The sequence below is a fragment of the Pagrus pagrus genome, assembly GCF_965226575.1.
Source record: "Pagrus pagrus genome assembly, chromosome: 22".
Taxonomy (NCBI): domain Eukaryota; kingdom Metazoa; phylum Chordata; class Actinopteri; order Spariformes; family Sparidae; genus Pagrus; species Pagrus pagrus.
In genome coordinates, this window is record NC_140204.1 from 13,263,593 (window position 1) to 13,291,416 (window position 27,824).

Here is a 27,824-nt window from a genome sequence, read left to right on the forward strand (position 1 = left end):
TTGAACTTGCACCCAACCTCATGCTTCCCTGCTCCTTTATTTGTCTTTTTTTACCAAGTAAAGAAATATGAACGAAATAAAACTAAGCAAAGTGAATTAAAACATATATAATGACTGGATTATAAAGTAAGTGCAGCCCATTAGGCCTTGGTCCCTCCTATATCACATGATGGCATTTAAAACAAATAGTATCTGATTGGTCTGCAGGCCCTGAGGGAGCCATGTTCCCATGCTGGATGTCACGGAGAATATTTACTGTTGGCTGTGCACTGCAATTCTGGAGCGCAGATAAAGAGAATTGCAGCTGACACAACTTTATTTTTGTTGTTAAAGCTTTGTAAGGGGTTTCTAAAAGGGTTTTCATCCCTTATTGCAATGTTGCGAGATTGCAATGGATTATTGCCCTTTGTATACAGTACATGTAGTCCCCAACTAAGTCAGGAACACCTCCATCAATGACACCTGTCATGTTACCCACATATCAATTGATTTCAAACTGGATAATATTTAACTAATTATATGAATGTGGATATTAAATTGGATGTTACAATTTTTTTTTCTCAAAGAAATTAACTAATGTTAGGGCTGTTTGGCAACCACCACAAACAAGATATTTTATCCATTTATCCGTTACTTTTGGATCTGTTTCAACAGTTTCTTTGTTACTTTTAATTATTTCAAACATTTAGTCTATATTTTTAGCTAACTAAGCCTATAACAACCATTTTATCTATTGTTTTTTGCTAATTAAAACAACTATTTTCCCATTGGCCTACTAGTTGCTAACTATTTCTACCATTTATCCCCTACTTTAAGCTAACTTTTAGCTAGCTGTTTTCATTATTTTTCCACTTCTTTTAGCATAGTGTTTCAACTATTTATACTCTTAGACATGTATATCCATTCATTTAAGCTAGGCTACATTTAGCCTTTAGCCTATCAACTGTTTATCCATTAATTGCAGGCTACAGGTATCAATTTCAACCATTATATATTATTTGTAGCTATTTTAACCATTTATCCCTTACTTATCCATAATCTTTTAGCTAGGCTATTTCAGTCCTTTTTCCAATGCTACTTTTAGCTATCTGTTTCAACTGTTTAAGCTGTTTCAACTGTTTATCACCCACTTTTAGCCACATTTAGTTATTTCAATCAGCTTTAGTCCACCATTTCAACTATTGTTAATGCTTTTTCAACTATTTTTCCATCACAGTTGGCTAACTGTTTCTCCTCATTTAGTTTTCAGACCCTTTTAATCACAAGATTGTCCAGGCATTATAAATGTGGATATACAGTATATTCTTACTCAAATGTATAGCCTACCCTGGCAACAGCAAAAGTACAAGTACAAGAAGGCCATCGCTGATTTAGACCATCCTGAGCTACTGTAATAACACTAGCAGAGAGAGAGAGCGAGAGAGAGATGTAGGAAAAAGCCAGCAGTAGTGGCAGCGCTCTAAATTTAGTCTCCCCTCCGCTTGTGAACTAAATACCAATGACAACAGACAAAATGACACCCACCCACCCACTCATTCAGTCACTTGGGTCAGGCCGCAGCCCCCTCCACCCACGACGAGCCCCAGTGTCGGGGCACACGAGCACCCACACGGGTCGCACTACCCACACCGACCCTCTCATCTTTCTGACTTCCTACCCTGAGGAGACAGGCACAACAGGAGACCCTGAGGGTCCTTCAGGACAGGTAGGCCATCACAGGGCTCTCCACAGGTGTGCTGTCTAGCTCTAACATGACACTTTGAATCAAGCATGATTTTCAGCACCACCTACAGTTGTTCTCCCTGCATTTTTTTTGAAACGCATATCCTGCTGTAACAGTTGCAAGTATACAAAACATTCATTATTTTGCTTAATATACATTACAAAAATATGTATTAAGCAGATTAGAGGATTTTTAAGTTGATTTGTTTAAGATAAAATGACACTTTGTTAACTGTTATGAAGTGATTTGCATGGTGAAGATTCATGTGGCATTTCACAATGAAATACATCTTTGTACCAGTCAGAAACTTGGCGAACAGCACTTTGGATTGGAATGAAACATTTCTGTTGTGTTCACTGACACCGTGGTGTAAACTTTCCACTGCGCTATTTCATTCCCTGTCTCACTTGTTTGCTGTGACAGCACCGTGTTCTGTATCTGTGTCCTTTCAGCCCACTTGGGTAATTTCAAACATATTGATTCCCAGACCCCTGACACAGCTGGTTGCCACGTCTGAAGAGCATGTGCTTGGCGGTTAACAGCCCAAGGTTATTTAAAGGGATGTGCTAACTTTGCCCTTTTCACTGCCCCAATAAATTCTATCTGCTTCGGTGGATCTTTGTGTGAAGTGTGGATGCTTAGCGCTGCAATCGATGGACAACATATGGCCGTGTTGTCTTGCTTTTGTGTTGTACATTTTAACAGGTTGCACTGATGTGCACTGTCTCCTGTGACTTTTTGCCTCACCCCCGCATGACTCCCCAGGGGCAGCCATGTCACAGTTCTCAACCATGACGACCAGGGAGAGGAAAATGCAGGCGGCAGCAATCTGCAGGGAGGTTCAGACTCTGGAAGGTAGCTGTATTATATCCTCTTCACTTCCTCGTTTTCTAGTCCCTCTGACCTCTCTCTTCCTTTCTTTGCTTCTCTTTCCATCTCACCTCGTCTCCCTCTCCTCACACCCTGCTCCTTTCACCCCTTCACATTCTCGTTTGATCACACATATAAACTTAGACACGGATTTAACACCGTAACTTACAGTACACATTTGATTCTCAGACACTCATTTTACAGTAAACACCAGCTCACCCTGGCCAGCGCACACATGCACTGGATTGTGCCACATGCACTTTATAGATGAGCCGTTTGCGGCAGTTGCCAACCCTCCCTTCTATGACGCTGACTATAAATAAGCAAATGAATACTTTTATGGGCCAAAGAAACTAATCCCTTTGTCGTTGTCCTTTGAACTATTTCAGGGCGAGGACAACTGTGTAGCTAAGATAGGGAGGGTCTGAAGGCTACTGACAGCTGAAAGATATTCTGGCAAATTGTGCGTCTCACACTTGGATATAGGCCTGTGACCTCACCATGATCAGCATGCAGTAGCTAGCAAGTGGCGCTAACCGCAAAACAAGCGCTGGACATGAGTGGATTACGAGGAAAGATAATTCCTCGTTCATCATATTGGCACAAATACCAAGTCAGCAATCCATGTGGAGGGCTTTTTCTACAGCAGGCCTTTTTTCCCCCTGTGTGAATATATAATTTGTATTCAATGAGGTTCGATAGGTTGGATGAAATCGGATCAATTTACAAGTATATAATGTATACACAAGCTCTTTAGCTCGTTTGTTTGTCTCCTTGTGTCCAGATGTGGAGATGGATCTTGGGAAGAAAGTGAGCGTGCCCAAGGACATCATGCTGGATGAGCTGTCCTTTGCCTCAAACCGGGGCTCCCGCCTCTTCAAAATGCGCCAGAAACGCTCAGAAAAATACACTTTTGAGAGCATCCAGAATGCAAACAACAAGCAGCTCAATGTAAGCAGCCACTGTGATGGAATAATCACACATGGATGAACACACACATGCACTGGAGGGAAAAAAAATCAATTCTGTTTCAATAGTTTTCGTTGGTGTAGTAGGTGAGATTTTTTTAAAACTGCATGTTATTTATGGAGCTAGACCATTGGGAGACGGTTAGCTTATCTTGGCATAAAGGCTGGATTTACAGCTATGGTTTAACAGTAGATTATGTGACTATGTGCTGGACTAGCCTATTCCTTGACCAGGAGCAGTGACTTACTTGAATCTGTCAGAGGTGTGAGGTAATGCTGCACGTAGCCTCCCATAAAACCACATCTTGTCAGTTTTACACTTCCATTTGAGTATGGATTAGGCTAGAATATCCTTGCTGTAGCGCCAGTGCTGGAGTCAGGATGTTTGAGCGGCAGGGTAAAAAAAACAAAAAAGGGCACCACATGTATGCAGGGGCACCAGCGTGTAGAAAGACGTAATATATTTATAGTACTGAGAACCCGAGGACATGCCATAGTAATAACCTTTCAATCACAAGGAAGCAACACCCTGAACTGATACTGCTTTATCATCTATTTTACTCCAAATTGAACCATAATTTACAAAATCAACATCATGCTGTATTGAAGATGTCTTGAAACTAGTGGTTGAGACCATAAACTCATTAAGAAACTGTTCACTGAGGTAATAAATCAAGTGAAAAGTCGGGTCATTTTCTCATAAGCTTACATACAATCAGATTTATTTTTGAAACTACTGGAGTGGCCCCTTGCTGGCAATTGGTAAAAATAAAAGTTTCAGGCACTTCGGCATTGGCTTTGCTTTTCAGACCAGTCAGTGGTAATATCGCTCTTCTCAACTAATTCTCAGCAAGGAGCAAGTTATCACATTTCCCAAAATGTCAAACAGTTATTTTAAAAGTAAAATGTAAGTTTAAGCAGATTGATATGGATATAGCCAACCATTAAACACACTTTGATAAAGGGCTTATTGTAATACTGTCAGGCTGCCAGGGTGTTCTCTTAATGCGCAGTCATCCATTTTCTCCACATCTTTTCCCTCCATCACTTGAAAAACATTCGCACAATACCTTACATCCTGAAAAAGTATACGTGGGAAAGATTAAGCACTTGAAGTGTTTATTTGACTCGTGCTACAGACATGGCGCGGCAGAGAATAGTGGTCATGAAAGTATTCCAGATGGTCATAAGTAGCTTTATTAATGTCCCTTTGTGTGTGGATGGGCAGTGTGCCAAGTCAGCATTTTCTTAGCCCAGCAGTACTTATCTGAGCCTGACCTGGTCACACATAAAGCAATTTATGTACTGAAGCTCTCAGTAAATTAAAGCAAGATAAACTAACTAAGTTTCTCTTTGTTATATCTGATTAATAACCAACACTAGTTAAACCCCCTTTTAGTTAGTTTTGTGGTGCCCTTGTGTACTTTTCATTGCCCTCAAGAAGTCCATAGATAAAATAATTATTATGCTTTAGGGAAGATTCTCCCCTCGTCTTTGAAGTGAGAAAGACTCGCATATCTCTGGTTTGTTTATCGCTCGGGGCAACGGAGGGATTTTGTTTCAAGTTGTCAACATTTCCTGAGGAAGTCTGGGAGTAAATCATCCTAAATATCTTTCAGAGGGATGAAAACTGGATGCTTGAGCAAATGCAGTGTAGAGTACATTTCTTTCCAGCCCACAACACAATGATGGTATTTTGAAAGGAAAAGTGGACACGCAGACAGTTTATCTGCTTCTTGTTGTTGCAGCTGAAAACATGTAAAATCACGGTTTGTGAGTCCACACGAAAAAATTGGAAGGTTGGGTTTCACGAAGAATCTGCACCAATTACCAAAACACCAGAAAAAATTTAATAGTTGATTAGTTTTGCCATCTGTCAAAAACCAGTCCAGTGTCCCATGAGATAGCTGATAAAACAACCTCACCATAAGGTCCACTAAATCGCTGTTGTGTAGCTTGTTTCAGTCGTATTATATGGTCTCCCTCAGCAGTTTGAGTTTTCTCAGATGAAACAGAGAAGTAGATGTTAAATTTTACATTTTTCTGAACACTTCAAGAACTTCTCTCTTCTGTGTTGCTGAGCTTTTGATTTTATCATACTGTTCTCCTCAGCAGATGGAGTTAGCCCACGTTTGTCTTTTTTAGGCCAGCATGGACGAAAAGTCCTTAAAGCTGCTGTGATCTGTATTTTTATATTAACAAGGGCTCAAACAACTAGTTTAAGTGAAAAGTACAGGGAATTATCACCCATCCAACATAACACGGCACATAAAACCGCGTAAAATTGTTTTCTGAAATGTAAAAGTAAAGTAATATCACATATGATTTGGACATTTTCACATGTGCAAGCGAGATACATAATTGCATTTTACTTTTCTGTAAAGCTCAACTCACCTTTTCCATCATTCTTTTAGAGCACAGTGGTTTTTCAAACTGAGAATGCTCTGGACGGCCAAAGCGTTGAGAACAACTTGGGTGCTGACCAGCCAACTCAAGTATCATCTGACTCGCCAGACACAAGGATGGTGCCAAATCCAGAGTGTATCGCCCCTGGTAGGTAACACAATGAACTGGAACAGCAGCCGAACCAAACCAGTTGACCACAATCAGTCACCATTTCTTTTTCTGCAACTATACACAAGGAACGGCTTTCATTGCATTACATCATCACTGAAAAAGTGCAGTCATGAGATAAGTTTTTTTTTTTTCCCCCCTGTGATTGTCACTGTTAAATCTTGGAAAGTTTTGGCAAAGTTTGGCACAACTCTGCCACACAGAGCTTTATCAAACATAGCTCATGAGAAATGGTCCTGCTCCTTGTGGATGGGCTGTGTGGATGTGCTCTCCACAAAGCACTGGATGTGCCGTGTTTTGATAAGGATTCAACTGCTCCTCATTGTTTGTACTCACGCAGGCTTTGATCATGTAGGAAAACATTTTCTTCTTGCCTGGAATCTGCTATCCTCAGGCAGAATATGATTACACGTTTCTATTCTCCCTCCCTCTCTGCCTGTCTCCTTTCTTTCTCTGTCTTTCTATCTTCATCCCACTCCATTGTTTCATGTATACACCTCCACATCCTCCGTATGTCTCTCATTCCCCACTTTTTTTTTTTTACCCCCCAATCAGCTTTGACCATCTTTTTAAAAATTGTTGATTTTTACCCACGGGAAGTGTTTCCTGTTTGCCTCTTGTGCCACTGATACCATCAGCCTTGTGCTCAACATCCTCCCTCGTCTTTCAATTCTGCCCAGTTGACACAAAACCAATACTCATTTAGGGATGAGTATACGACTACACCGGGTGGGGTGTTATTTCTGGACCCCCGGACCAGACACCGCCCTTCAGTGTCTCAATGAAGTCACTCCAGCTGTAGCTGAAATCAGGCCAAAGTGCATTAGGTATCAAATGGTAAGAAGTCTTAAAATAGCACACTCATCCACCCAGGGGTGCATGTTCTGTCTCCCTGTACTGGTGCAAATGTTTTAACCATGCTATAGCTATCTACAGTGAAGATTTGGATTGTAAAAGAGCTTTAATAAGATTATAATTGGCTGATATTATGCTAAAGATGCAGAAGGTTTTAGCCATTCAAATGATAAATTACCATAGGATGCATAGTGCAACAGCTGTTAAAAGTTTCAAAAGTTTGAAAATGTACTTTTATGTGCATTTGAATAATTTTTGTGCCGTTTAGGCACACAGGTCATGTAGCGTATTACTGCATATGTGAAAAAGTGGTATAAAGCCTTCTGTGGCTCCAGAACAAGCTGCATGTAATCTGATAAATGACCTCCTGTGACGTCACTAAGTGGTTAAGTTGCACTGTGGGTAATGTAGGTGCCAGGCACTGTAAACACACTTACATGTGTGCAATTGGCGGCGTTACCCTTTAAGTTATAGGCAGTGGAAAAGGTATTCTGATCCTTTACTTCAGTAAAAGTACCAATACTATACTGTGACAATGCTTCACTACACAAAATGGTTTTGCTTTAAGTGCAACACTTGAGTAAATTAAGTGCAGCATTTGGATTTAATAGAAAACAAGAAAAACCCTTGATGTGTAAAAAATCACCCTGCCTGGCTTTCTCTCTGTCCTTTAAAGGCTTTTTGGGATCCCATTTTCATCCACACACGTAGCAGCTGGGTGTGTGACAATCCTTTCCCCACAAAAATATCAACTCAGCCAGATGTCCAACCACGAGAACACAATGTTTTGTAATAGATTCCCCCTCCAAAAAATTCTCTAAACTTCACCACAGGTCTGTTTGGTCTCTCCTGCTTCCTCCTCGGGGCAAAACATAAACTCAGGAAGGGGGATTGTTCATTGTGAGAGGTTAGGACGTGACACGACGCCCCGTGTTATGTAATGCCTGAGCTTGCAAGCCCCCCTGAGTGAAGCGCTGTGTTTGAAGGATAGTGCTTTGGATAGGCCTCTCCCATCAACACACACAGGCTACGCGGGGAGACATAGATGCAGGCGTGCACACACACACACACACACACACACACACACACACACTGACACACAGGGAAGCTGCCTCTTGATTTGTTTTGCCGTGAACTTTAACAAGGCATAAAGAGCTAGAGAAAAAACTGTGGGAGCTGTTGCAATGTTGTACACTCAGACTGATATTAATGAGTTACATGTTAATAACAAAATATGTATTCATAGTAGTTTTTTTAAGTTAGTTAAAATATGCTATCCTTAGGGATGTCGAAATTGTTGATGTAATGTTTACTTTTGCAGTTGGAACATTCAGTTCTCCACCTCAACTTAGTTCTGTGTTAGAAATCAATGTTACATAAAAGATTGCAGGAGTGTAATTTTTAAACTTAACTACCCAGAAATCACATGATGAGACATCAGCAAAGTGCATGCACTCCTACCAAAGCTTACTCATCACCAGCTGACTGCTCTGTGATTGTTTAACACCAAAAAAAAAAATGAAATGAAAGAGAAGGACCAGCTGTATTTGGACAAAATGTTCGCTTGTTGCTGTGTAGGAAATAATTTTGAATTTGGTTCAGTTTCACTTCATTACCAAACCCTGTGTGGGGGGAATGCCCCAACCATGAAACCAAAGCAGTTTTGGGAAAGAAAAATAAAATGGAGAAACAAAATGCCTGCTCTTTATTTTACATTTTTAAAAAATCCCCTATTTTCAATCACTGTCTGTTTTTCAAACTCACCCAGGATACGGGGGTCCTTTGAAAGACGTCCCTCCAGAGAAGTTCAACAGTACAGCTGTGCCAAAGTCCTACCACTCACCCTGGGAGCAGGCCATCATTAATGACCCGACCTTGGCTGACACTCTCATCTCAAGCATGCCTGAACCAGAGGCTCGACCAGACCTACCAGGGTACAAAAGTTTTAACAGGTAACAAGGTGGAGAGCAAGTCACTGATTCAATAACAATGGCTACAAAATGAACTGAACTATAAATATTTGTTATTTTAAGTGAGCCTTTAATGGTGAGTTATGTTTTTTTTTAAAATTATGCTCACTTATGATGATGTATTTATTATTTATGTATAGGCCGAACCATGGTATACAGTAGCACAATTAGTGGAGACTCATTAAGTTAGAAAACTGACCCTTAATGTCAGTTATATAGAAATATCTGAAGTTTTCTAACATTAGCCATAGCAAGCTAGCTACTGGTCATCCCAGAACATGTAAGGCTGTCGCAGTAAAACCCCTGAGTGTATTGAATTCAATTAGTTGCATCACTTCAAATGTCACTGCAGCCCCTCTCATTAGCTCTTGACGACTACTCTTAAAACACTGTCAATCCCTCACTTCTAGGGTGGCAACCCCGTTCGGTGGCTTCGGCAAGGCACCCAGACCTGCTCCCATCAAGAGCCTCCAGGTGGAACCCCTCCCTGACTATCCCGAGCTCCAGGCCAACACGGCGGTAGATCGACCCTCATTCAACAGAGCCGCTCTGGGGTGGATTTCAACGGGTGGTCCAGCGCCCCTCCCTACCATTTCCCATGAGCCTGTGCTCATCCCTGAGTCAGACGACCTTTGAACCCTTAATGAGGTCACACAGAGATGCTGTCTACTTAGTTGCTGTTATGGTGAGCGGGGTAATGTTTCAGTCAGAGCAGAGTCAGGGTGAGAGAAGGCGTCCTGCTGGCCGTTGTTGGTTCAAGTTACCTTGTGCGAAGCATCCTTGGTTCTCCAGGGATGTTAACTTTTGCACTGCACTAAAAAATAAATTAATCATCCTTTCCAGTGGGCAGAGACGCTACAGGAATACATGGAATTTGTTGTATATTAATGTGCATAAGAGTATTTTATCTTGCAGACACAAGTTTTTGCTCAATAAAATGACTTAGAATTAAACAAGTCTAAGTTTTTTTTCTTCAGTTTTTTACTATATTATGCTTGAATGTCCTTTTCTGACACTGAAAAGATGGATTTGGATACGCTTCTGTTTGTGGACATGGATGCAAATCTGTAACATATTCCACAACATGCCCCCTGGCAATCATTTCACAGTGAGCTGGCCTGAGCTTGGCCTGAGCTACACTGAAGGATCACTTGAGTGAATGATGCTTCGTATGCAAACCCATCACTTATCGCATCGTGCGAGAGGCCAAAGATACATGTGAGCCACTGTAACATGCCTCAAGGTTACACCGCCTGACAAATCAAATCTGCTTCCCCTGACGTGAGTGGCTTGACTGATGTGTCTCTCATCTTTTGGCGATGCCCAGTCAAAGGAGTGGGATTGATGGGAGAGCTGCTTGATGAGCTGTGCCCACTCCTTATCTGTCCGTCTGTTTATTACTACAGCACTTAAGAATTTATCTCTGTGATAACGGGCCTAAGCAAACAGACTTGACTGATTAAAAGTTGCCAGCGGGTTTTTATTAGAACTGCAATGGCGATGTTCAGTGATTTAATGGTATGTTCAGTTAAAATAAGAGAAAAGTTGATTATTTCAACTTGAATTTCAAGCGTTTGAAACAATATTAGATATATTTTGAATTCAAGTCTTTTATACATCATTGTGAATTGATTATGGTGGAGTAAACAACTTGTATTAAACCAAAATACAGCTTTTTGCATGCTGCAGCTAGCAACGTGAAGCTAACAAGCTAGTATATGTTTAACATGTGTTGTTTATGTACTTTAATGTAATAATTCTAAATAGTAAAGGAGCAATTTATAATATGAATGTGTCTTTTAAGACTTTTGCACATTTTCTGCTGCTTCTCAACCAACACGGACATTCGAATAACTGAAGATAACCTGTGGCAGTGAGGAAGGTCAAATATCTCACAGCCCTTTTCCACCTCTTTTACTTTCCCATTTACATAATCAGACTCTTCCTCTGTAATCAGTGAGCGTTTAAGTCCATGTGCCACAAGGTTAAAGCCATAAAGAGCTGTTTCACCTGTTGAGACCACAGATTAAAAGTGCTTTGACCTTTTAGAGTATTAGGTTGCTTCTAGTAACTGCAGGTTTGGTGTGAAATGTACAGCCGTGGTTCGGGAATCCTTTATTTATGTAAAAGTATTAATAACACACAGTGAGTGGTGGGTACTTTAGTAGTGAGTGGAAGAATAAAGTAGCAGAAAATGGAAACACTCAAGTACATGTACCCTAAAATTCTACTTAAATTCAGTACTTGAGTAAAAGTATTAGTTACATTCCATCACTGGCTTTCGCCCTCAGTGGTTTAGTCAGAGATGCAAGATGACCCTGCAGGGATCGTGTCCAGTGTTTAACCACGGGGAATGCATTTCTAGGTTTGACCAGTCATGAAGGGAAGTGTTTAACTTTGTATTATTGAGCTCTCCTATTTCTCCAAAAAACAAATTAGGAAATGCCTCTCCCTCAACCATGTGACTAAGTCCAGCATCAGCATTCCTCGCCTCTGTCGGAGACCCTTTGGAATGTGCGGCTCCCGGTGCCACTCCCTTTGCGAGTCCTTTTGAATTCCTCCTGCCAGACTCTCTTTTGGGGGAACGGTGCGTACAGCACACTAACCGGCATCCTACAGTGGCGGTGGCTCTGCCAAGTACCACAGTAAATATTGAGCACTGTTTATCAAAGGCAGGCATGAACTCTCTTTGAACTTTGAATGTAGCCATTATCAAAATGCAGCAACGGAAATATTATTGGCAGAGAATGCAGCGTAGGCTGAGGGCCGGGGAGCCAGACAATTCGATTATTAGTCTCTAAATGCAACCAGTTTCCCCCTCAGGCGTGTTTGCCTTGGCATGAGATGGCGCAGTGGGCACAGGACACTGGATTTTAGGATGTGAGGTTAACAGTTTGACCTGGATGAGAGGGCAGCCTAGTGCTCAGAGTGACTGAACCAGACTAAAGCGTTTCAGCATTCTGGAAACCTGTCACCCTTAGTCCTTCTAAATCGTTTGATGATCGCAATTTGGAGCCTTGTTGAGGTCAAATACAAAGCAATGAGGGAGGGAGAAACAGCACACAAACACCTGATAGGGATCTAAGACTGGAGTGACCACTTGTTACGTAACAATAAGCCTGATAAGATGGGAACATGCTGGGTTTTTTGTGTGCAACAGGTGCAAGGAATGAGAGTCAAGTTCGCCTAAATTCATCATCATTCATCTTTTGTACTCCATGACCCAGCTCAGTCCAAAACTGAGCAGCTGGCCTTCAGCATCTTTATCAGCAGTTAACTATGGACTCTGCTGCTGTTGCATTCACTGTCGTGTTTTAAAGCTCGAGTCCCCTGGGTTTTCCATCTGCACACACAGCACCGCAACACTGAGTGTGCAGTGTGCTGCTGACACAGACGAAAAGGTTGAGCCCCACAACCAGCCAATGAGCCACAAGGATTTCTCGAAGCATGCACGGGGTCGGGTGAGAAAACAAATATGTCGATGAGGGAGACGTACGGTTCTGTCAAAGATTTTAGCGCACAGACACATTTGAGAATAGTTACATTGCTGGTGGATTTTCCACCACACGTTGGAAAATCTGGGATTAACCTTGTGATATTGTGTTGGTGTGACCCCTCAAGATATAATCCATAAATGGCTGTCAACATTTTAGTTCTTCTCTGTCTGATGACTCAATGGACATGCCCAGCCTGATGGATGTGCGCAGCAGGTGGTTGTTCTCGCAGGAAAGTGCAAAGCCCAATGGGATATCTAAAAATATGAGTGAAAATAAAAGCATCCCAGGGGTCAGAGGGGCAGCGTCGGGTTGCCGTGAAGGTGAAGGTGAAGGGGGACGGGGGCACGCATTCCACTCCAGAAACGAGGTGAAGAGATGCAACGGCTGAAGTGTGATTCTCTCTGAGAAAATGTTCAAGGGGATGCAAAAGTAAAAATAAAAAATGACTGTTGGGAAACTTGCACTCTTTTTCGTCAAGCACAGAGAGGTTAACCACGCAAAAATTCAGCACCGTAGTAACCTCTTTATGGAAGGATGCACGCAGCTAGGCTAGTAATTAGCCTGTTTGTACAAACAAACATTCAGGATTGTGTTCCTGTTTACTTGCAAAAGCCCTCGAGACCAATTAGAGCTGTGTTCTCTCGCAGTAATCCAGCCTGTGACTTTCACCTCAGGGGGCTCATCTATATTCCTGGCTGGTCAATACATGTTAACCTCCTCTCTTTCGGTTAATAGCCAGTGAAGAATTATTAACTTTCAACTGCGAACACAACTAGTAAGTAAACAAACTGTCACGCTGACGAGTAACTCATCTAATATAGCTGGGAGAGAGCACAAAATGTAGCTTTAAATGCCCTTAATATGGCAACAGGGAGGAAATAGCTCATTTTTGATGATGTTGCCGGGGACAGAATAATTAATGTGCCTTATCTTGGTTAAAGAAGGGTATTACTTTCCCTAACAGACAGCACTGAGGCGATAGCATGCTTTTCCTGCCTGCTGCGGCTACCACGGATACGGCAAACACAGCAGTGAAATATATCACAGTCACCACATTGGCTACACTCCAGAATTAATGTAACATGGGGAGTTGCCAAAAAATGATGCTTATGTCATCCACTTTTCTGCAGTTAAACAATGAGCACATTTCTATGTGGGGGGTTAGAAAGAAAACGGTAAATTACTACAAATGAATTCAAGGTAAAATAGAAGCAAACAGAGGAGTCTTCTCCTCTCACCTGATCCCATGCAGTATGATGAAACACACCCATGCTCAGTATGCCGTAATGCTAGGTCATCATGATTGCACACAAATAACATTCCAGTGAGTGATAGACAATGTACAGTAGACAAGGTGTACTGAGTGATATTTTGTTGTATCTTATCAGTGATTTCTTTGAGCTATGTTTTCTGCAGGCCTTTATTTTGAAAGTATGACTGGCCTGAAATGAATTTCCAGATGTCAGAACTCAGAACAAAAAGTCCTCACCAAGACCCAACGGCTCAATTGTTCTTGAGAAACCCGAGGAGCGGTTTCGTTGCAAAAAACTCATCATTACCGGGTTTTTAATCCCCGGTTAAATATAGCGCGTGTTGCTTCAGAGGCGTCGCCTCCCGTGGCCCCCATTGTGGCATTGGAGCATGTCTAATCTCTTACGTAACAACGGGGCATTCACCACTGTGTAGGTTCTCATTAGTAGTAATTCAATAGCAGCACAACAAATGGTGAGAAAACATTACAAGCTCTGCTTTGTTCGCTCCGTCCACTTTGTGCAGGTTTTAGCAGGAGACAAATAACTGAGGAGCCTTGATTGACAATCTCACACCCGGATATGTTTGTGTCGATGTGCACGGTCAGGACAACTTGTGTCCTCGCATTACTTTCCATTTGTACAAGCTGTTCCATTTGAATTATTTTTATTTCCCATGACACCACACGCATTTAGGTTGGCGTGCGCACACACAAACATGCACACAAACTAGGTCATTTATTATTACCTAGGCTCAGACAGGAGCAAATTAAGTTTATATTTTAATTAGACACTTCAATTGTGCGGTTGCTTTTACTACAGCAGATGAGACCAGCGACCACTGTCCCATTAGAAAATGTTAAAGGAATGGATTCTCGCTTCGTGATTAATCAGATTAATACATTTTAACCGTTTTACGATCCATCCTCAAAGCACAGACTTCTATAAAAGTTGGTTTTGGAATTGTTGCCCCACTTTCCATTTGTTTCTCGGGGCTATATAGTACAGTAAGTATGGATCAATGGATGCTAAAAATATCCCACTTCAAATGGCCCGGCACATTTGGGGTGAAATGGAATTTAGCTGCCCAGTGACCCAATCAAATTTATCAATTAATCTATCCATCAGACCGTAAAAGGCATGGGCAGCCTTTGTGGTGAGAGGAAAAAAAAAACAAATTTAAGCACATTAAAAGTAAACTTGATTCCTCAAAGTTGATGTGTACCGCTGCTGTTGTTGGTGCAAAACAAGCAAAGGGAGGACACAGGGTTGTCATTCGAGCTGTGTTTATCCACTGTGTTCAGCAGATCTCTTGCTGTTCACTGAGGCTCTCTCAAGGTGAGAAGTCAGGGCACCGGCACCGGCTCTCAGCGGGACATTTTACCGTGTCTCCTTGCAGAGCTGGCAAAGTCTCGCTAATTAATCTTAAATTAAGATGCCCTTCACAATAGAATCAAACTTTTGCAGGATCAGTGATTTGCTGGGCTGTTAGATTTGGGTTTAAGGACTCATTTGATGTCCCGTCCAGCAAGTTTTACATTTAATCTAATTCAAATACTTGCAAAGTTAACAATACGAGCAATGAAGTGAACACTTGGGACACGCAGAGGCAAAAATGAATAAATCATATCCAAAAACCAATGAGACGATGACTGCACAAGTCATTCAAAGTGCATGCCAGGCGAGCAGAGATGTGTCAGTGCAATGATACATTTTTAGACTTTTGGCTCACAGTGAGGCAGCAGTGCTGACAGGGCACAAATGATCAGATTCAGCGGCTGGATTGCAAGCTGTCCGCCAAGGTCAGAAAAAGAAGAAGAAGTTTACATTTGTGGAACTTGTTAAAGGCCTGATCTGTTTGAGCTGCCTGATCCATAATTTATAAGGAGTACAAGATATTCAGTGGCAGCACTTCAAAGCGAGGAGGCCCTACATCCAGGGTGGGAATGTCCAACATCATAAAGTAGATCTTGTCTGTGTGAGCTCAGAGTACCACAGTGATAAAAAAAACAAGTCTTTTGTCAATCCTGTCTAAAAAGTTACTAAAGAGAATAACGACGGCCAGAAACCCTAAAGTTGTGTTGAGTTATTACAGAGTAGGCAAGTATGGGGTTCCACGGTAAGTTAAATACTTTTACACACCGCTCATTAAAGCTCACATCACTCAAACTGATTATTACCACACTCTTTAACTTTTTTACATTTCAACAGGAAGCATTATATGTCCCTCGAGGAAGTGTGTGGAGAGGGAAATTGTCTCCTCAATGGGCCCTTTCAAGTACTTCCTGGGGAAAGGCTGGACCGCGCTGATACATTGTGACCCCTCACCGCACACTCGATCACTGCCTACAGCTTCCTTAGCTTTATTAATGAGTGACTGCGCTGACTTTTTTTTTTTTTTTTTTAGAAAGCAGAGTTTTTTCCCTCAAACACAAAGCTTGTCAGACATAGAGCCTGGTTGAGATAGCTGGCAGGCTTGATTTTTACAACTGAGTACCCTAATGCGCTGTCTAATCAAGGATCTACGCTGATTTTAAGGGTTTCCTAGAAGGTGAGGTCTAAACTATTTAAAATTAATTGGTCAAGTGTTTTTTTAAGTGATTTTTAAAAAAAAATGATGCTCAAAGTTACAAAGAAAGATACAACTGAGAGTAGTAGTAGCCTACTTAAATATTATACTGACTCCTCCATGAAAAGTGTGCATCAGTCTTGTTGGCCATTTCAAAATGGCTATATTACTCATTTATAATCTAGATAACCCTGGGGTCGTAGCTTAAGTTAAATATTATCACCTACAGTAGAGATGTTTTTGGAAATAAATGAATGGATCATCCAAAATATAGTTTATAGCCTCATAATGTTATACCCCATATAACATGCCCTCTTGTGGAGGCGATCCAAACTACTTACTTTAATTAATTAAATGTTTTCCAGATAAAAACGTGGTCAGCTCGCTGTGGGCCTCGAGCTTCGGAGCATGATAGGGATATTACACTGTGTAGTCTCTTGCTTTAATTGTACATCCCTCTCATTGCTTTCTTTATATAACAGGATCAGGCAGATGGTGGTGTTTGGGTAACAAGAGCCTTACATCACTTTCCTCCACTCTCTTTATAATCACCAGTGTCACGATTGCCAGCACATTGTTGGGATCTAACCATGCAGGTGGATGTTTAAACACTGGCCACCACACTGCTGCAACGCATGCTTCATTTGCAAATACATGCATGCAGATAATCTATTGGGAAGTGGTTGATTTATGTGTGTTTTTTTGCATTCCTGGGGACAAAATGCATCTTTAAGTGATTTAAATCGTATTTAATGATGGACAGGCTACTTTTAAAACACTTGCCAAGTATATATGTGGCGCAGTTTTGCAGCACACAAACGCTACGCATTGTAGTGGGCTGCAAACTGCAACCCCCTGCACCATGGAGCAACATTAACGAGCCTGCCAGCAGAGTTGGCGCTGTGTTGGAGTGTGTGTCCGCGCCCGTGTGTGTGTGTGTGAGTGTGTGTGTGTGTGTGCGCGCGCGCTGTAGCTGTGGCAGTGGTGTACAGTAGCATGGCAGACTGCAGTAAATACACTGTTGAAGAGGCGGGGTTTGACATCTCAGCTCTGAAAACATCTCTAATCCAGTATTTCAGGTGCCGAAGTCGACCGAGCGGGCAGTGCTGCTCACTACCGCCGCGCATCCGCGACCCGCAGCAGGCAACGCACGCCGCTGAAAAACCGGAATACATCGCAAGTGGACGGAGGCGGCTGCTGGTGTCCGAAGTGGGATTTCCCGAGAGAGGAGAAAGCCCTGAAAAGTGGGAGAGAGTGAAGTTTTTCTGCTCCGCGAACACAACACTTTGGTTGTGCGGTTTGGTGTTTTTGTAGTTTCCAGCGTGTGTCTCTGCCTTCAAGTACTTCATTTCAAGCCGCGGCTCCTGCGGCTCCGCACAGTTCACTCTCGCCGAAACTCAACCAAAAAGACACTTACAACTTCCCACTGGAGGATATTACCACGCGTTTGAGGGTTATTTCTCTCTGTCAGGTGAGTGGCTCTTCATTTGAGTAGGTTGTTTAAAAAACTTTCCCTGTGTGCGTGTGTGTGTTTTACGTGAGGCGGAAATGTAGCTTCACCTGGAGCTCAGGTAAGTCGGAAGCCAGGTAGGCCTGGCGTTAGCTGCCTCAACTCGGTCATGTTAGCTTTACTTAGCACACTTGTCAAGTTGTGAAATGTGGTTTCTAGATGTTAAAACCCCAAAAGACTTGTGTTGTAGTTTTTTCTGTACATTTACACAGTCTAACATTGTAGTTATTGTTGGTATTTCCTCTGTAACGTCGTTGTTTTTGACAGCTAGCTTACATGAGTCGCTTTAATATGAAATATTTAAATTATGTTACTAGCATAACAAAAGCGAGGCGACTCCTCCTTTCATGCTTATTTTTTTTAATTTAATATTTGCAATACACTGCGTTTGAATAGTCTGTTAAATACACAATGTTTGACTCTTAAACATGCTCTTCAGGTAATTTCATAACGTGTAAATATCAGCTTTCCCCCTGTCTTTCATAGTGTTGTGTCACCTCAGGATAAACAAGCAGTCCAAGCTAACTGCCAAGTCTCTTATGTCTGGGACTAGACTGAGAGGTTTCATATTGCGTAATTTTTAAAAAAATTTAATTTAATTTTTTTATATATATATATATTTGAACAAAACATGTAGGAGGTTACAGGAGCTCATTTGCAGACCCCCCATCATGTGCACCCTGTGAACTGGTCTCTCCCACTGTAACTCATTCCTGTGTTAAGAGACCCCTCCTGAGCAGCAGACTTCAGACCCTGTAAGCACAGTGGTGATGAAGCAGTGAGATCATCAGCCCTGTAAAGCACCATGCACACTCATCCTTTATGTTGATGGTTGTGGAACATTTCCTTCAGGACCTAGATGGTGAAGTAAATATGGAGGCATGCAGAAGAACCAGTTTTGAGAGTGAGACTCTCTGTGTCCTCTTTGTTTGCAGGCATGTTGAGAGAGAGAGAGAGTGCTTGGAATAAGCGTACTTTAACTAGGTGCTGTTTTCCTAGTGTGTTGAAAATGGAAAATTAGCCACAAACTATTTTGATAGTTGATTAATCATCTCAGTAAATTTTTTTAAAGCAAGAATGTCAAACATTTGCTGGTTTCAGCATCTTTAATTTGACGTTTTGACAATCTATGTAGATCAAATGTCTCATTGAGGAATCAATTTTGAAAAAGTTGCAGCCCCGTTAAAGACTGTAGCAAGTGATAAAATCCTTACCAAGGTCTTTGCCACATTTACTTTTAAATTTAATTAGATTACATACACACATAAAGGTGAAGATGGTGGGAAAAAAGGAACCAAAGTGTTCTTCATCACTTGGTCTTTCTTGGCAAGCTGCTGTCGAATGTTAGGACATTAAGGAAGCAATCATAAGAGCGCAGAAGAGGATGTTATATTTCAATCAGACTCTATTCAGTGCGGGATCCTGGAACATGTGCTTTTGTTCTCCCTTTTCCTCTCTTGGACACAATAAGGAATAATGGGTGACTCAGCGAGGTGTAGGTGACCTGTTCAGTTTCATAGGGCTGAACGCGGTGACCGTGTGCTGGAAAGTGGCAAGCCTCCGAGCAGGAAGCCCACACAGGAAACGACCGCCGCATTGTTGCCCGGAGGCTTTAACCATGTCTGCGGTCCGTTGGGAATTTTATAGTCAAGTTTCGGTGTTATATTAGGGTTTTAGCATGCAGGGTGACGTTTCATTGCTTCTCCTCGTACATGCAGTGGATGCTTGTGCTCGGGCTTTTGTATATTTTAAGACTTTAGTGTGTTTTCCCCGGCACCGGCTCCTAATTAAAATAAACAGACTGACAGAAAGCCAATCTGTTAAACCAAAGAAAATTAGAACATGGTGTTGACGGTAGAGGGAAAATATAGAGAAGAATGTGACAGTTTATTTAAAAAAAAACACGTAAAGTGGAAGTACACGTCTGAGTCGGCTGTGAGACTTCTCTATAAAAAGGACTTCTTTCCTATGTTGACCGTATGAATCAGACTTCTGAAAACTTTGCACGACGGCCTCCGAAATAGAGCTTTTTTTCTACACCCAAGGCTAACTGGAGACATGGATTTTGTCAGTAATTGTCCGCTTGTTAATTATCACTGTGTCCCATCAGTAAATTAAAAATTAAATTTAGTTGGGGATAACTCAACACTAAAGTAAAACTCAGACAGTTTCATCTGGCAAGAGGAGCTGCCTTTTGCCTGTTCCCTTGCTCAGCGTTTTAATTCCATTCATTAGGATCCTTTTTGCTTTTTTCCCCAAACTTTGGCTTAACACCACCCAGGTAATTTTCAGACTGCAGTTAATGAGCACATACTTGCTCATAGAATTTGTTTTACATAAAAGTTTGTGTCTTCAAACTTGAGAGTTTCTTTGCTACTCTAGCAACAGTCTAGTTTAAACTTAAATGCCATCCAATTATGTTGTCAGCCAGCAATTTAAGTTCATGTGGTTTACATAAAAAAAAGTGTGTGGGCTTCTTAAGCGTAGGTGTGAAAAGGATGGAAATAGTTTTATTTCTATTTTACAGCTGTCATAAGACACAAAGTATGACTCAACATAGCTCAGACGTAATTTGTCTGAAGGTAACATTGGATTACTTACAAGTTGAAGATATGATAATGCATGAAACTCACACAAAGTACATTTGGCTAAAAATAGAGGAAAAAGAGGAACAAGACTTTGATGGGAGTTGGAGCTGCTGTTGAATGTAATTCCCAGTAAGCAAAGTCATTCATCAGCATGGATCCCAACTTTAGGAGTAACACTCTCAGCTGTCATGCCCACTTGATGGAAAGATGTATCGGTCTGCATTGAGAAAAGGTAGACTGTACCTCGATTTAACTCCTAAAATCTGCAGTTTTAGAGTAAAGTTGTAGAACGGCTAGAAATGATCCTGTCCTATGGGGCATGCTGTTTTTATCAAGGAAAATGGGGATTAAAAATTTATTAAAATGGTGTGACCCATGAGCATGTGATTGAAAGAACTACGATGTAGAGAGAATTTGTTGACTTTAAAGTGAACCTGTGAGCTAAGTTGTCCCAACAGAGGCCTCTTTATATACACTGACTACTTCTTCTTTCTCTGTGCTGTTCCCTGAGTGTGTTCCTATTTTCACATTGTATAGACATTAAATTAGTGTGATTCAATTCACCAGATTGATTCATCAGCGGCTCTTTGCATCGCCACATAAAGGAGATCAATTGAATCATTTTTAATGAGGCTATCCATCAACAGATCACTAATAGATAAATTGCAGCATCCGACTCGCCTTGTCTTCATGCCAAACGTGCCCACATCTTACCGTCTCCCTCAGGCTCGTCTAAGATGCTGATGAACAACACACTCACACTTTGGCTGATTGCTCCAAGGTGCTAGCCTTAGCGTTTTCCTTATGTCAAGGAGAGAACAAAAAAAAAGAGTCAATCCCGTACTTAGTTTGACAAGTCTGAGCAAGCCTTTGTTTATAAAGGAAGACTGGACTTCCTGTTCTCGAGCTCCTGAGAGAGAAAAAGTGAAATCATTTCTTTTGTTTGGCTTCCACTCAGATGTTTACTACATTGTTGGCAAGATATTCCATAATGCAGGCAGAGTGGCACACAAGCACATATGGCAATGGCATCAGAAGCTGAAGGAACATTAAGGTAATTTAAATGCCATTAAGTTAAATTATATAGTTAATAATTATCAAGTTATTATCCAATTAAGTTACTATTAATTAAATGAATCACTTGTGAAGTTCTGGGCTGATACTGATGTTTAAAATAACAATTTGTCAGATGTTTTGCTGTTGTTTGTCTTTGATTTTGTTGTAATTTAGTCCCCCTTTTTTGTGCCAGGGAAACTAAAATAAATATTTAATAAAAAAATATAACTGAACTGTATAACTGAATTTGTACACTTTTTTTGAAAGAGTACACATTGAATCATATACAGTTATGAAGCAACCTTTGAGCCAACCTGCTTTCACATAAAAACAAATCATCTTTACTCGAAAAGTCACTGCTTCAAAAGGCTTTTCAGCTTGCTATACAATTACCTACTTTATGAGAAGAATTTTTCATTACCTACGCAGCCATACAAGCTGATGGAAGGTATGTCACGAGTCAATAGCTCATGAATGTGCCTGCGCCAAATTGATGTGAATGTTGTCTTATTTGCTGACAGATCAATAGCAAGTGCCAAGGAGAGTATTGGCCGATACAGATGTTCAGCCGATATATCAGTGGATCCCTAATTTTCATTGTACTTCATGTGTCTTGGGTCGTTGCTTTGTTTCAAAATGTTAAAGCTATAGAGTTTTTAAATTCCAGTCTTGGAGTAAATAATCCACACAGACCAGACTTGTGAGAAACATTTTTTTTTCAGACTTAAAATGTATTTAAAAAAGTAATACAACATAGAATATCCACCTCCTCACCAGAAAAAATCCAGTCATCATTTAAGACATCATTTACAAGATGATACAGAGTTGTTATAAGACTCTGCTTTCCACCACAATTTGACATATCGGAAATTAAACTGAGGTTTTCGGTACAAACAGCCCTCCCCTCAGGCTAAAAAAATTGCTTTTAATGACTCCTCTAGTGTTTAGCATCATCATTTATAAATGCACTTCTTTCATGAAGCAGTGTCACACAGTGTGGCTTGTTGCGCTCCAGTTCCTTCACTGCAGCCCCGGAGAACACACTGAAAGATGTCTCTGTGAATAGATTTTTTCTTTTGACTAAATAATAATTTGATTTTGTTAATGCAAAGTATTCCTTGACTGTGCTGGGGTTAGATTTAATTTGATTAAAAGGAACATAAACCACAACATGACAAATATAAAATGGCAACTGCAAATTAAAACACAATATTTTCCACTCTTTTTATAGTATTCCTTTTGCTAATGCATTTTTCTCCTGTTTTCTGTTGTTTCAAGCGGTGCTTTTTATGTTGAAGCGGTGTGCTTAGATTAAGTCTCTTTTACCTCACAGAATATTACTTTTCGCTGTCATCATGACCCAATTTCCCCACGGGGATCAATGATTTCATCTTATCTCATTTGAAATACACTGCTCTTGATCTGTCTGTGTTGCTTGTGATTGAACCCTGCTTCTTTCATGTGCTTGAGCTCATAGTGGACTTGAAAAACTCCGGTCATCTGATCCATGTGTTATCCAGGATCAGCAATGTTCGGTTTATTAAAGCCCAACAACTCAAAGAGAACTTGAGTAAGTTGAATGCTCTGTGAGACAGGCCTACAGGGACCAGTGTTGAACAAAGAACTGACTCTCATATGAGCATGAGCTCATATGGTTACCTGTTGATGTGAACCCCAGTTATGAAAAAAAAACCTATATACTTACAAGCTTTTGGACAAACTTGTAAGGATCAGCCTGAAGAAAACCTAACCTCTAAGACTTGAAACGGAAGGGTGTCAACGCCAGTGTTGGCTTACATTGAGTAATGATGTAAACCTGGCTTCTGGACAATATGTGACCAGCCAGTTGAGTCATTTTCTCCACCTAGATTTATAAACAAGGCGGCAGATTTCACATGGCTGCACGCACTTGAAGTCAATTATGAGACATCTGTTTTCAATTTTTGAGAAATAAGCCTTTTACTTAAAAAACAAAACATAACGTATGAAATTCAGTAAGAATCCTCATATCATGTCCTGCAGTGCAAACACTGCACGGTCACTGTGACATGATGTTGTTAGACGAAAGGTGACACGCATAATCTGATAGGCCTTGAATGTTTTTTTAATTTCTTCAGGGGAAAAATGTTCTCAACAAATGCTTCATCGTATCACAAAAGGAAATGACAGTGAAAGTAATGTGGGTCATTGTTTAGCAAGGGCAAAAGGAAATGTCGTATTATTTTTCCTGAATTGAAAAATTATGCTCTTTGTCCCCTAAGCAGCAGAACGTAATCTTTTAGAATGATGTCATTCAATTGTAGTCAGCAAGTGCCAATTTTGTTTTGAGTTTAACATAAGTGAGGTTGGCAGTTTTTCAAGTGGACCCCTGTAATGCAATAAAATTTCCAGGACCAGAAAGGCAGAGCCATATTTACTCTCGCTGTTGTCAGCAATGTCACAATACAATACATGCATTGGGTCCATTGTCCGTGCCATCAAACTGACATTGAATAATGTGGACATGTGGATGTGGTGTGTTGTTTTTGCTTGCTTGCAAATTGATGTGGAAGAGATGCTCCACGGTCATGTGGCATGTTTGCATTTCATCTTTGAAAAATTGGACTAAATACCCTACTTTGACTGTGGAAATTTTCGAGTTTTAATGTCCTGAAGGGATTGAGCTGTCAAAGCGATGGCAACACCCTCACATTGTAATGGATTAATAATGCTGCTATTACATATGAGAATAATGGCTTAAAGAAATATTGTTTTTTTCCATTTCATCACATACTAACATGGCCTGGAGATGACTTATGATGAGACATACAGATAGTACTAGCATGTCAGGGCATGTGTTGGTAAAGGTGGACTGTATAGGTGCAGCGTACAGTTTTCCACTCGGCCCTCCAGCCCTGAAACTAATCCGAAAACAGCAGCTCTTAAGCAACGGTGAGCTTAAGTGATTGCTTTGGAATGCTGTTACCATGGAGTCCAGTTGCAAAGTACAGGGGCAGAGAGGTTAGCATGTTTTGCTTGAATCACGTGAAGATGACTGCAAATGCTACATGTAAATGCTCAACTTCAGATTGCACCATATACCTGCTGCTGTAAAGTTTCAGCATTGCAACATCATCATCCAATGAGGATTCCTGAAATACCAGGATGGAAATGCTGTCCAACTGGTTTTGGCTGAAACTTTGTGTTTGGTTCTGGAGACTGTCACAAGAGGGAAGTTTCATTGTTTGCGCAAAGTAGGGCAGTATCTTTTTTGTCCTCACCCTGAATAACAAAATGTTTGAGGTTTATTCTTTGAGGAGGTGTTGGAGACTAAAACAGGATGAATCATTATGTATCTCACAAGGAAATATTGCTCATTGTTGCTTTCTTGTACTTTTTTTGGGTGCTAGAAGTACATCTGCTTTGCCACAACTTCAGTTTTCCATAAAGTCACAGGGCAAGCTTTGTCATAATTTAGAATGACATAAAAGAATATCCTATAAAAACCACAATAAACAATATTAAAACTTACAGGCTGTGACTGTATTTACCTCTTGGGGCATTCATTATTATAATAACCTAGAGACAGCTTCCACTGCTTCACTCAGCACAAACATATTCATCCATCAAACCTCTCAAAGTAGCCTTTGTTCAGAGCTGCTTTCATAGGTGCACGGTGCACATTCACTGCAGATTTTGTTGGTCTTTCTCACCATGTTGTTAAAGCTGCACGGACTGCAAGTTATATAAATTGAACTGTATCTTCAGTGGTTTGTTATAATGCCCTCCACTGCTCCTCTCGTGTTAAAAATAGGTCAGGCCAGTCCTCTTTTATAGTTGAGTTTAGATAAGAATGACAATGCCAGGGAAACTGCCAAAATGGGACACACGAGAAACTTGAAGCCGTGTTTTTTATATGGGACTTCTCAGGCTACAAATTGCTGACCATTAACTTGAGTTTGAGCTACAGCTACAAACTTGTTTAAAAAAATGCAATGCAATGTAGACGCAGGCATTATCTTTGTTCAGTTTCAAATGTCTCTTGGCCGTTTAGGAAATTGAAAATAAATCCGTCTGAATGTTATTATGCAAAGTTAGCCTGGCCAACTGTAGTTTGACTCGCCTCCAGTGCAAAGGGTGTGTGTAAAAGTTAATGTATAAGCTTTGTTGACATACAATCCAGATTGACGTCTAACCTAGAATGAGCACAGAAATGAGGACTGTAGCCTTAGACTACAGTTAATTAAACCCTAACCCTAACCCTCTCTGTTATTCATAGAATCACTTTGATTTTATAAAACTACAAAATTGTTGTCCAGTGAAAGAGGCAATTAAATATACTAGAAAACAATAGTGCTTACATATTAGAACAAGTATGCAAGCCCAGATAATAAGCTCCATCATGTTGTCTAAAATCTCATTTAATCTCATGTTAATCTCATTCTCTCTTTCTCTAACACAGCTGACTGTGGATGATCCTCTGACGGGGACAATTGACTGCAGCTGAATATCCTCAATTGCATCAGGACCATGTGGAAAAATTTGCTTACTGGAGTCCACAAGTCCTTTATAAAGCTGTTGTGAAGCTTTGTGCAGAGCCATCGAGACAACAAGATGACTGGGATGTGTTCCACCGGAGTCAAAACGCACTTTATCAGAAGTATCAGATCTCTGATCATCAGAGGCTTTCCAAAACAAAGACTACTTGGAGTGTAATTTTTTGAGTTGACTTTTCTTTTGTTTTTGTTTTTTGTTTTTTTTGTTTTGTTTTTTGCAAGAACCTAAAATTAGCAGACAAATTAGAAGGACTTTCTCATGGGCTGCAGAAATGGACTAGAGGCCCATGTGTAGCAGGGCAGCTGTAGCAGCTAGTGGAATAACTTAGACTGGGACTGTTGGGAAGTCACTCCTCCAGGGGGCAACGGGATCTGATCTCAGTACCAAACCCCCCCGCCTCCCCTGTCCTCGTCTGACTATCCCACCTGTCTAAAGGCAGACCCAACTATCCAATGGCATGGGTGAAGTTCTTCAGGAAGCCGGGGGGCAATCTGGGGAAATCGTACCAGCCGGGGAGCATGCTGTCTCTGGCCCCCACCAAAGGACTGCTGAACGAGCCGGGCCAGAACAGCTGCTTCCTCAACAGTGCTGTGCAGGTAGGTTTTTCCTGACACTTTGTCTGATTGTTGGCCATAACAAAACACAGTGTGTGTATATATACATGTTCAAGCAAAAGCTTGATTGCTTTTAAAAAAATAACAAGGCTAAGGGTCGGTAGCCATGCTAGCAGAATGCTAGCTTTATACAGTGCTGCTTTGAGCTAAATGCTGGCATCAGGTTGCTAACATGCTCACAATGACAATACTAATGCTAACATGCTGATGTTTAGCAAATGCTCAAATAGCAAAACACACTATACAAAGACCTAAATATGGCAATTATTACGTGCTCAATTGCTGAATATAAAGTTAAAAAAGGATTATGGGAATGTCATCAGTTTTGCTGGCGTTTTGTCATAGAGCAGGACATTGTTTAATAAAATTGTTGATTCGACTAGAAGGAAAAGTTGGAGATCATTTTTTTGTTAGAATATTGGATTTACACAGTATTAATCTTGTGGTGGAAATGGAGGAGAGGTCACTGCTGGTCACAAATCCAGAAGGCCTCATCTGTAAAACCTTGATGGCAATTCATCTACTAACTGTTGAAATATTTCTGTGGGCCAGTACACCATGTTCCACCCTCTTGAAATGGGACCAGTTTATTTAAAAATTCAAAGATTAGTCACTGTCCCAATTCGTCAGAGCTTCCAAGCAATATGTTAGTGTAGTTGAAGGTTGCCTTTGACTACTAGTATACTGGCCTGGTGACTTGGTTCATTATTGCCCCACAGTGAGGTCACTCTCAGTGACTGTGACTCAGTGGGTGACTCAACCAATGAGCTGGTTGAAGATGATCATCACCTCCGGCTTCATTTCTGTGATGGAGTTGTTCCCCTTGCCCACTCCTCATTCTCATGACCTTGGAAACTGTCCTGAATGCCTAATGTAACAAAAGACCCAAGAATGTTCCCACTCGAATAATACATGCACGTGTTCTAATGTATGTTTGCTTCATTGTTTTAGACTGAAATTAAAATATGGTCTAATGAAAAAGGTCAGTGTTAAATTTAATAGTGCAAAGAAACATGCTAACGTCCTCCTCCCTCCTTTGTGTGTAGGTACTATGGCAGCTGGACATCTTCAGACGCAGCTTGAGGCAGCTACCTGGACACTTTTGTCTCGGAGAATCGTGCATCTTTTGTGCATTAAAGGTAGAATACAATAAGCGGCATATTGAAGGTTTCAATGAACCATTTTGAATGTAGCAACTGTTTGAGTCACATGTCCAGACTTTTTATTGAGCAGTCAGGGTGATA

At 40.9% G+C, this 27,824-nt stretch overlaps 2 protein-coding genes across 2 annotated transcripts in view; both read left to right on the top strand.

Annotated features, from left to right (window-relative positions):
- The first annotated feature begins 1,545 nt into the window (after positions 1-1,545).
- Positions 1,546-9,916, top strand: myoz2a (myozenin 2a). The gene is made up of 6 exons (XM_084344834.1): positions 1,546-1,705; positions 2,489-2,578; positions 3,378-3,544; positions 5,976-6,114; positions 8,759-8,942; positions 9,371-9,916. The coding sequence occupies exons 2-6, from the start codon at positions 2,497-2,499 to the stop codon at positions 9,594-9,596; spliced, it is 798 nt and encodes a 265-aa protein (XP_084200960.1). The 5' UTR covers positions 1,546-1,705; positions 2,489-2,496; the 3' UTR covers positions 9,597-9,916.
- Positions 9,917-17,310: 7,394 nt separating this feature from the next.
- usp53a (ubiquitin specific peptidase 53a) overlaps positions 17,311-27,824 on the top strand; it is a 35,153-nt gene continuing 24,639 nt past the window's right edge. Inside the window, exons 1-3 of the mRNA XM_084343423.1 lie at positions 17,311-17,747; positions 25,872-26,562; positions 27,627-27,719. Of these exons, the coding sequence (XP_084199549.1) occupies positions 26,419-26,562; positions 27,627-27,719 (237 nt within the window). The 5' untranslated portion in view covers positions 17,311-17,747; positions 25,872-26,418. The remainder of the gene's footprint in view (positions 17,748-25,871; positions 26,563-27,626; positions 27,720-27,824) is intronic.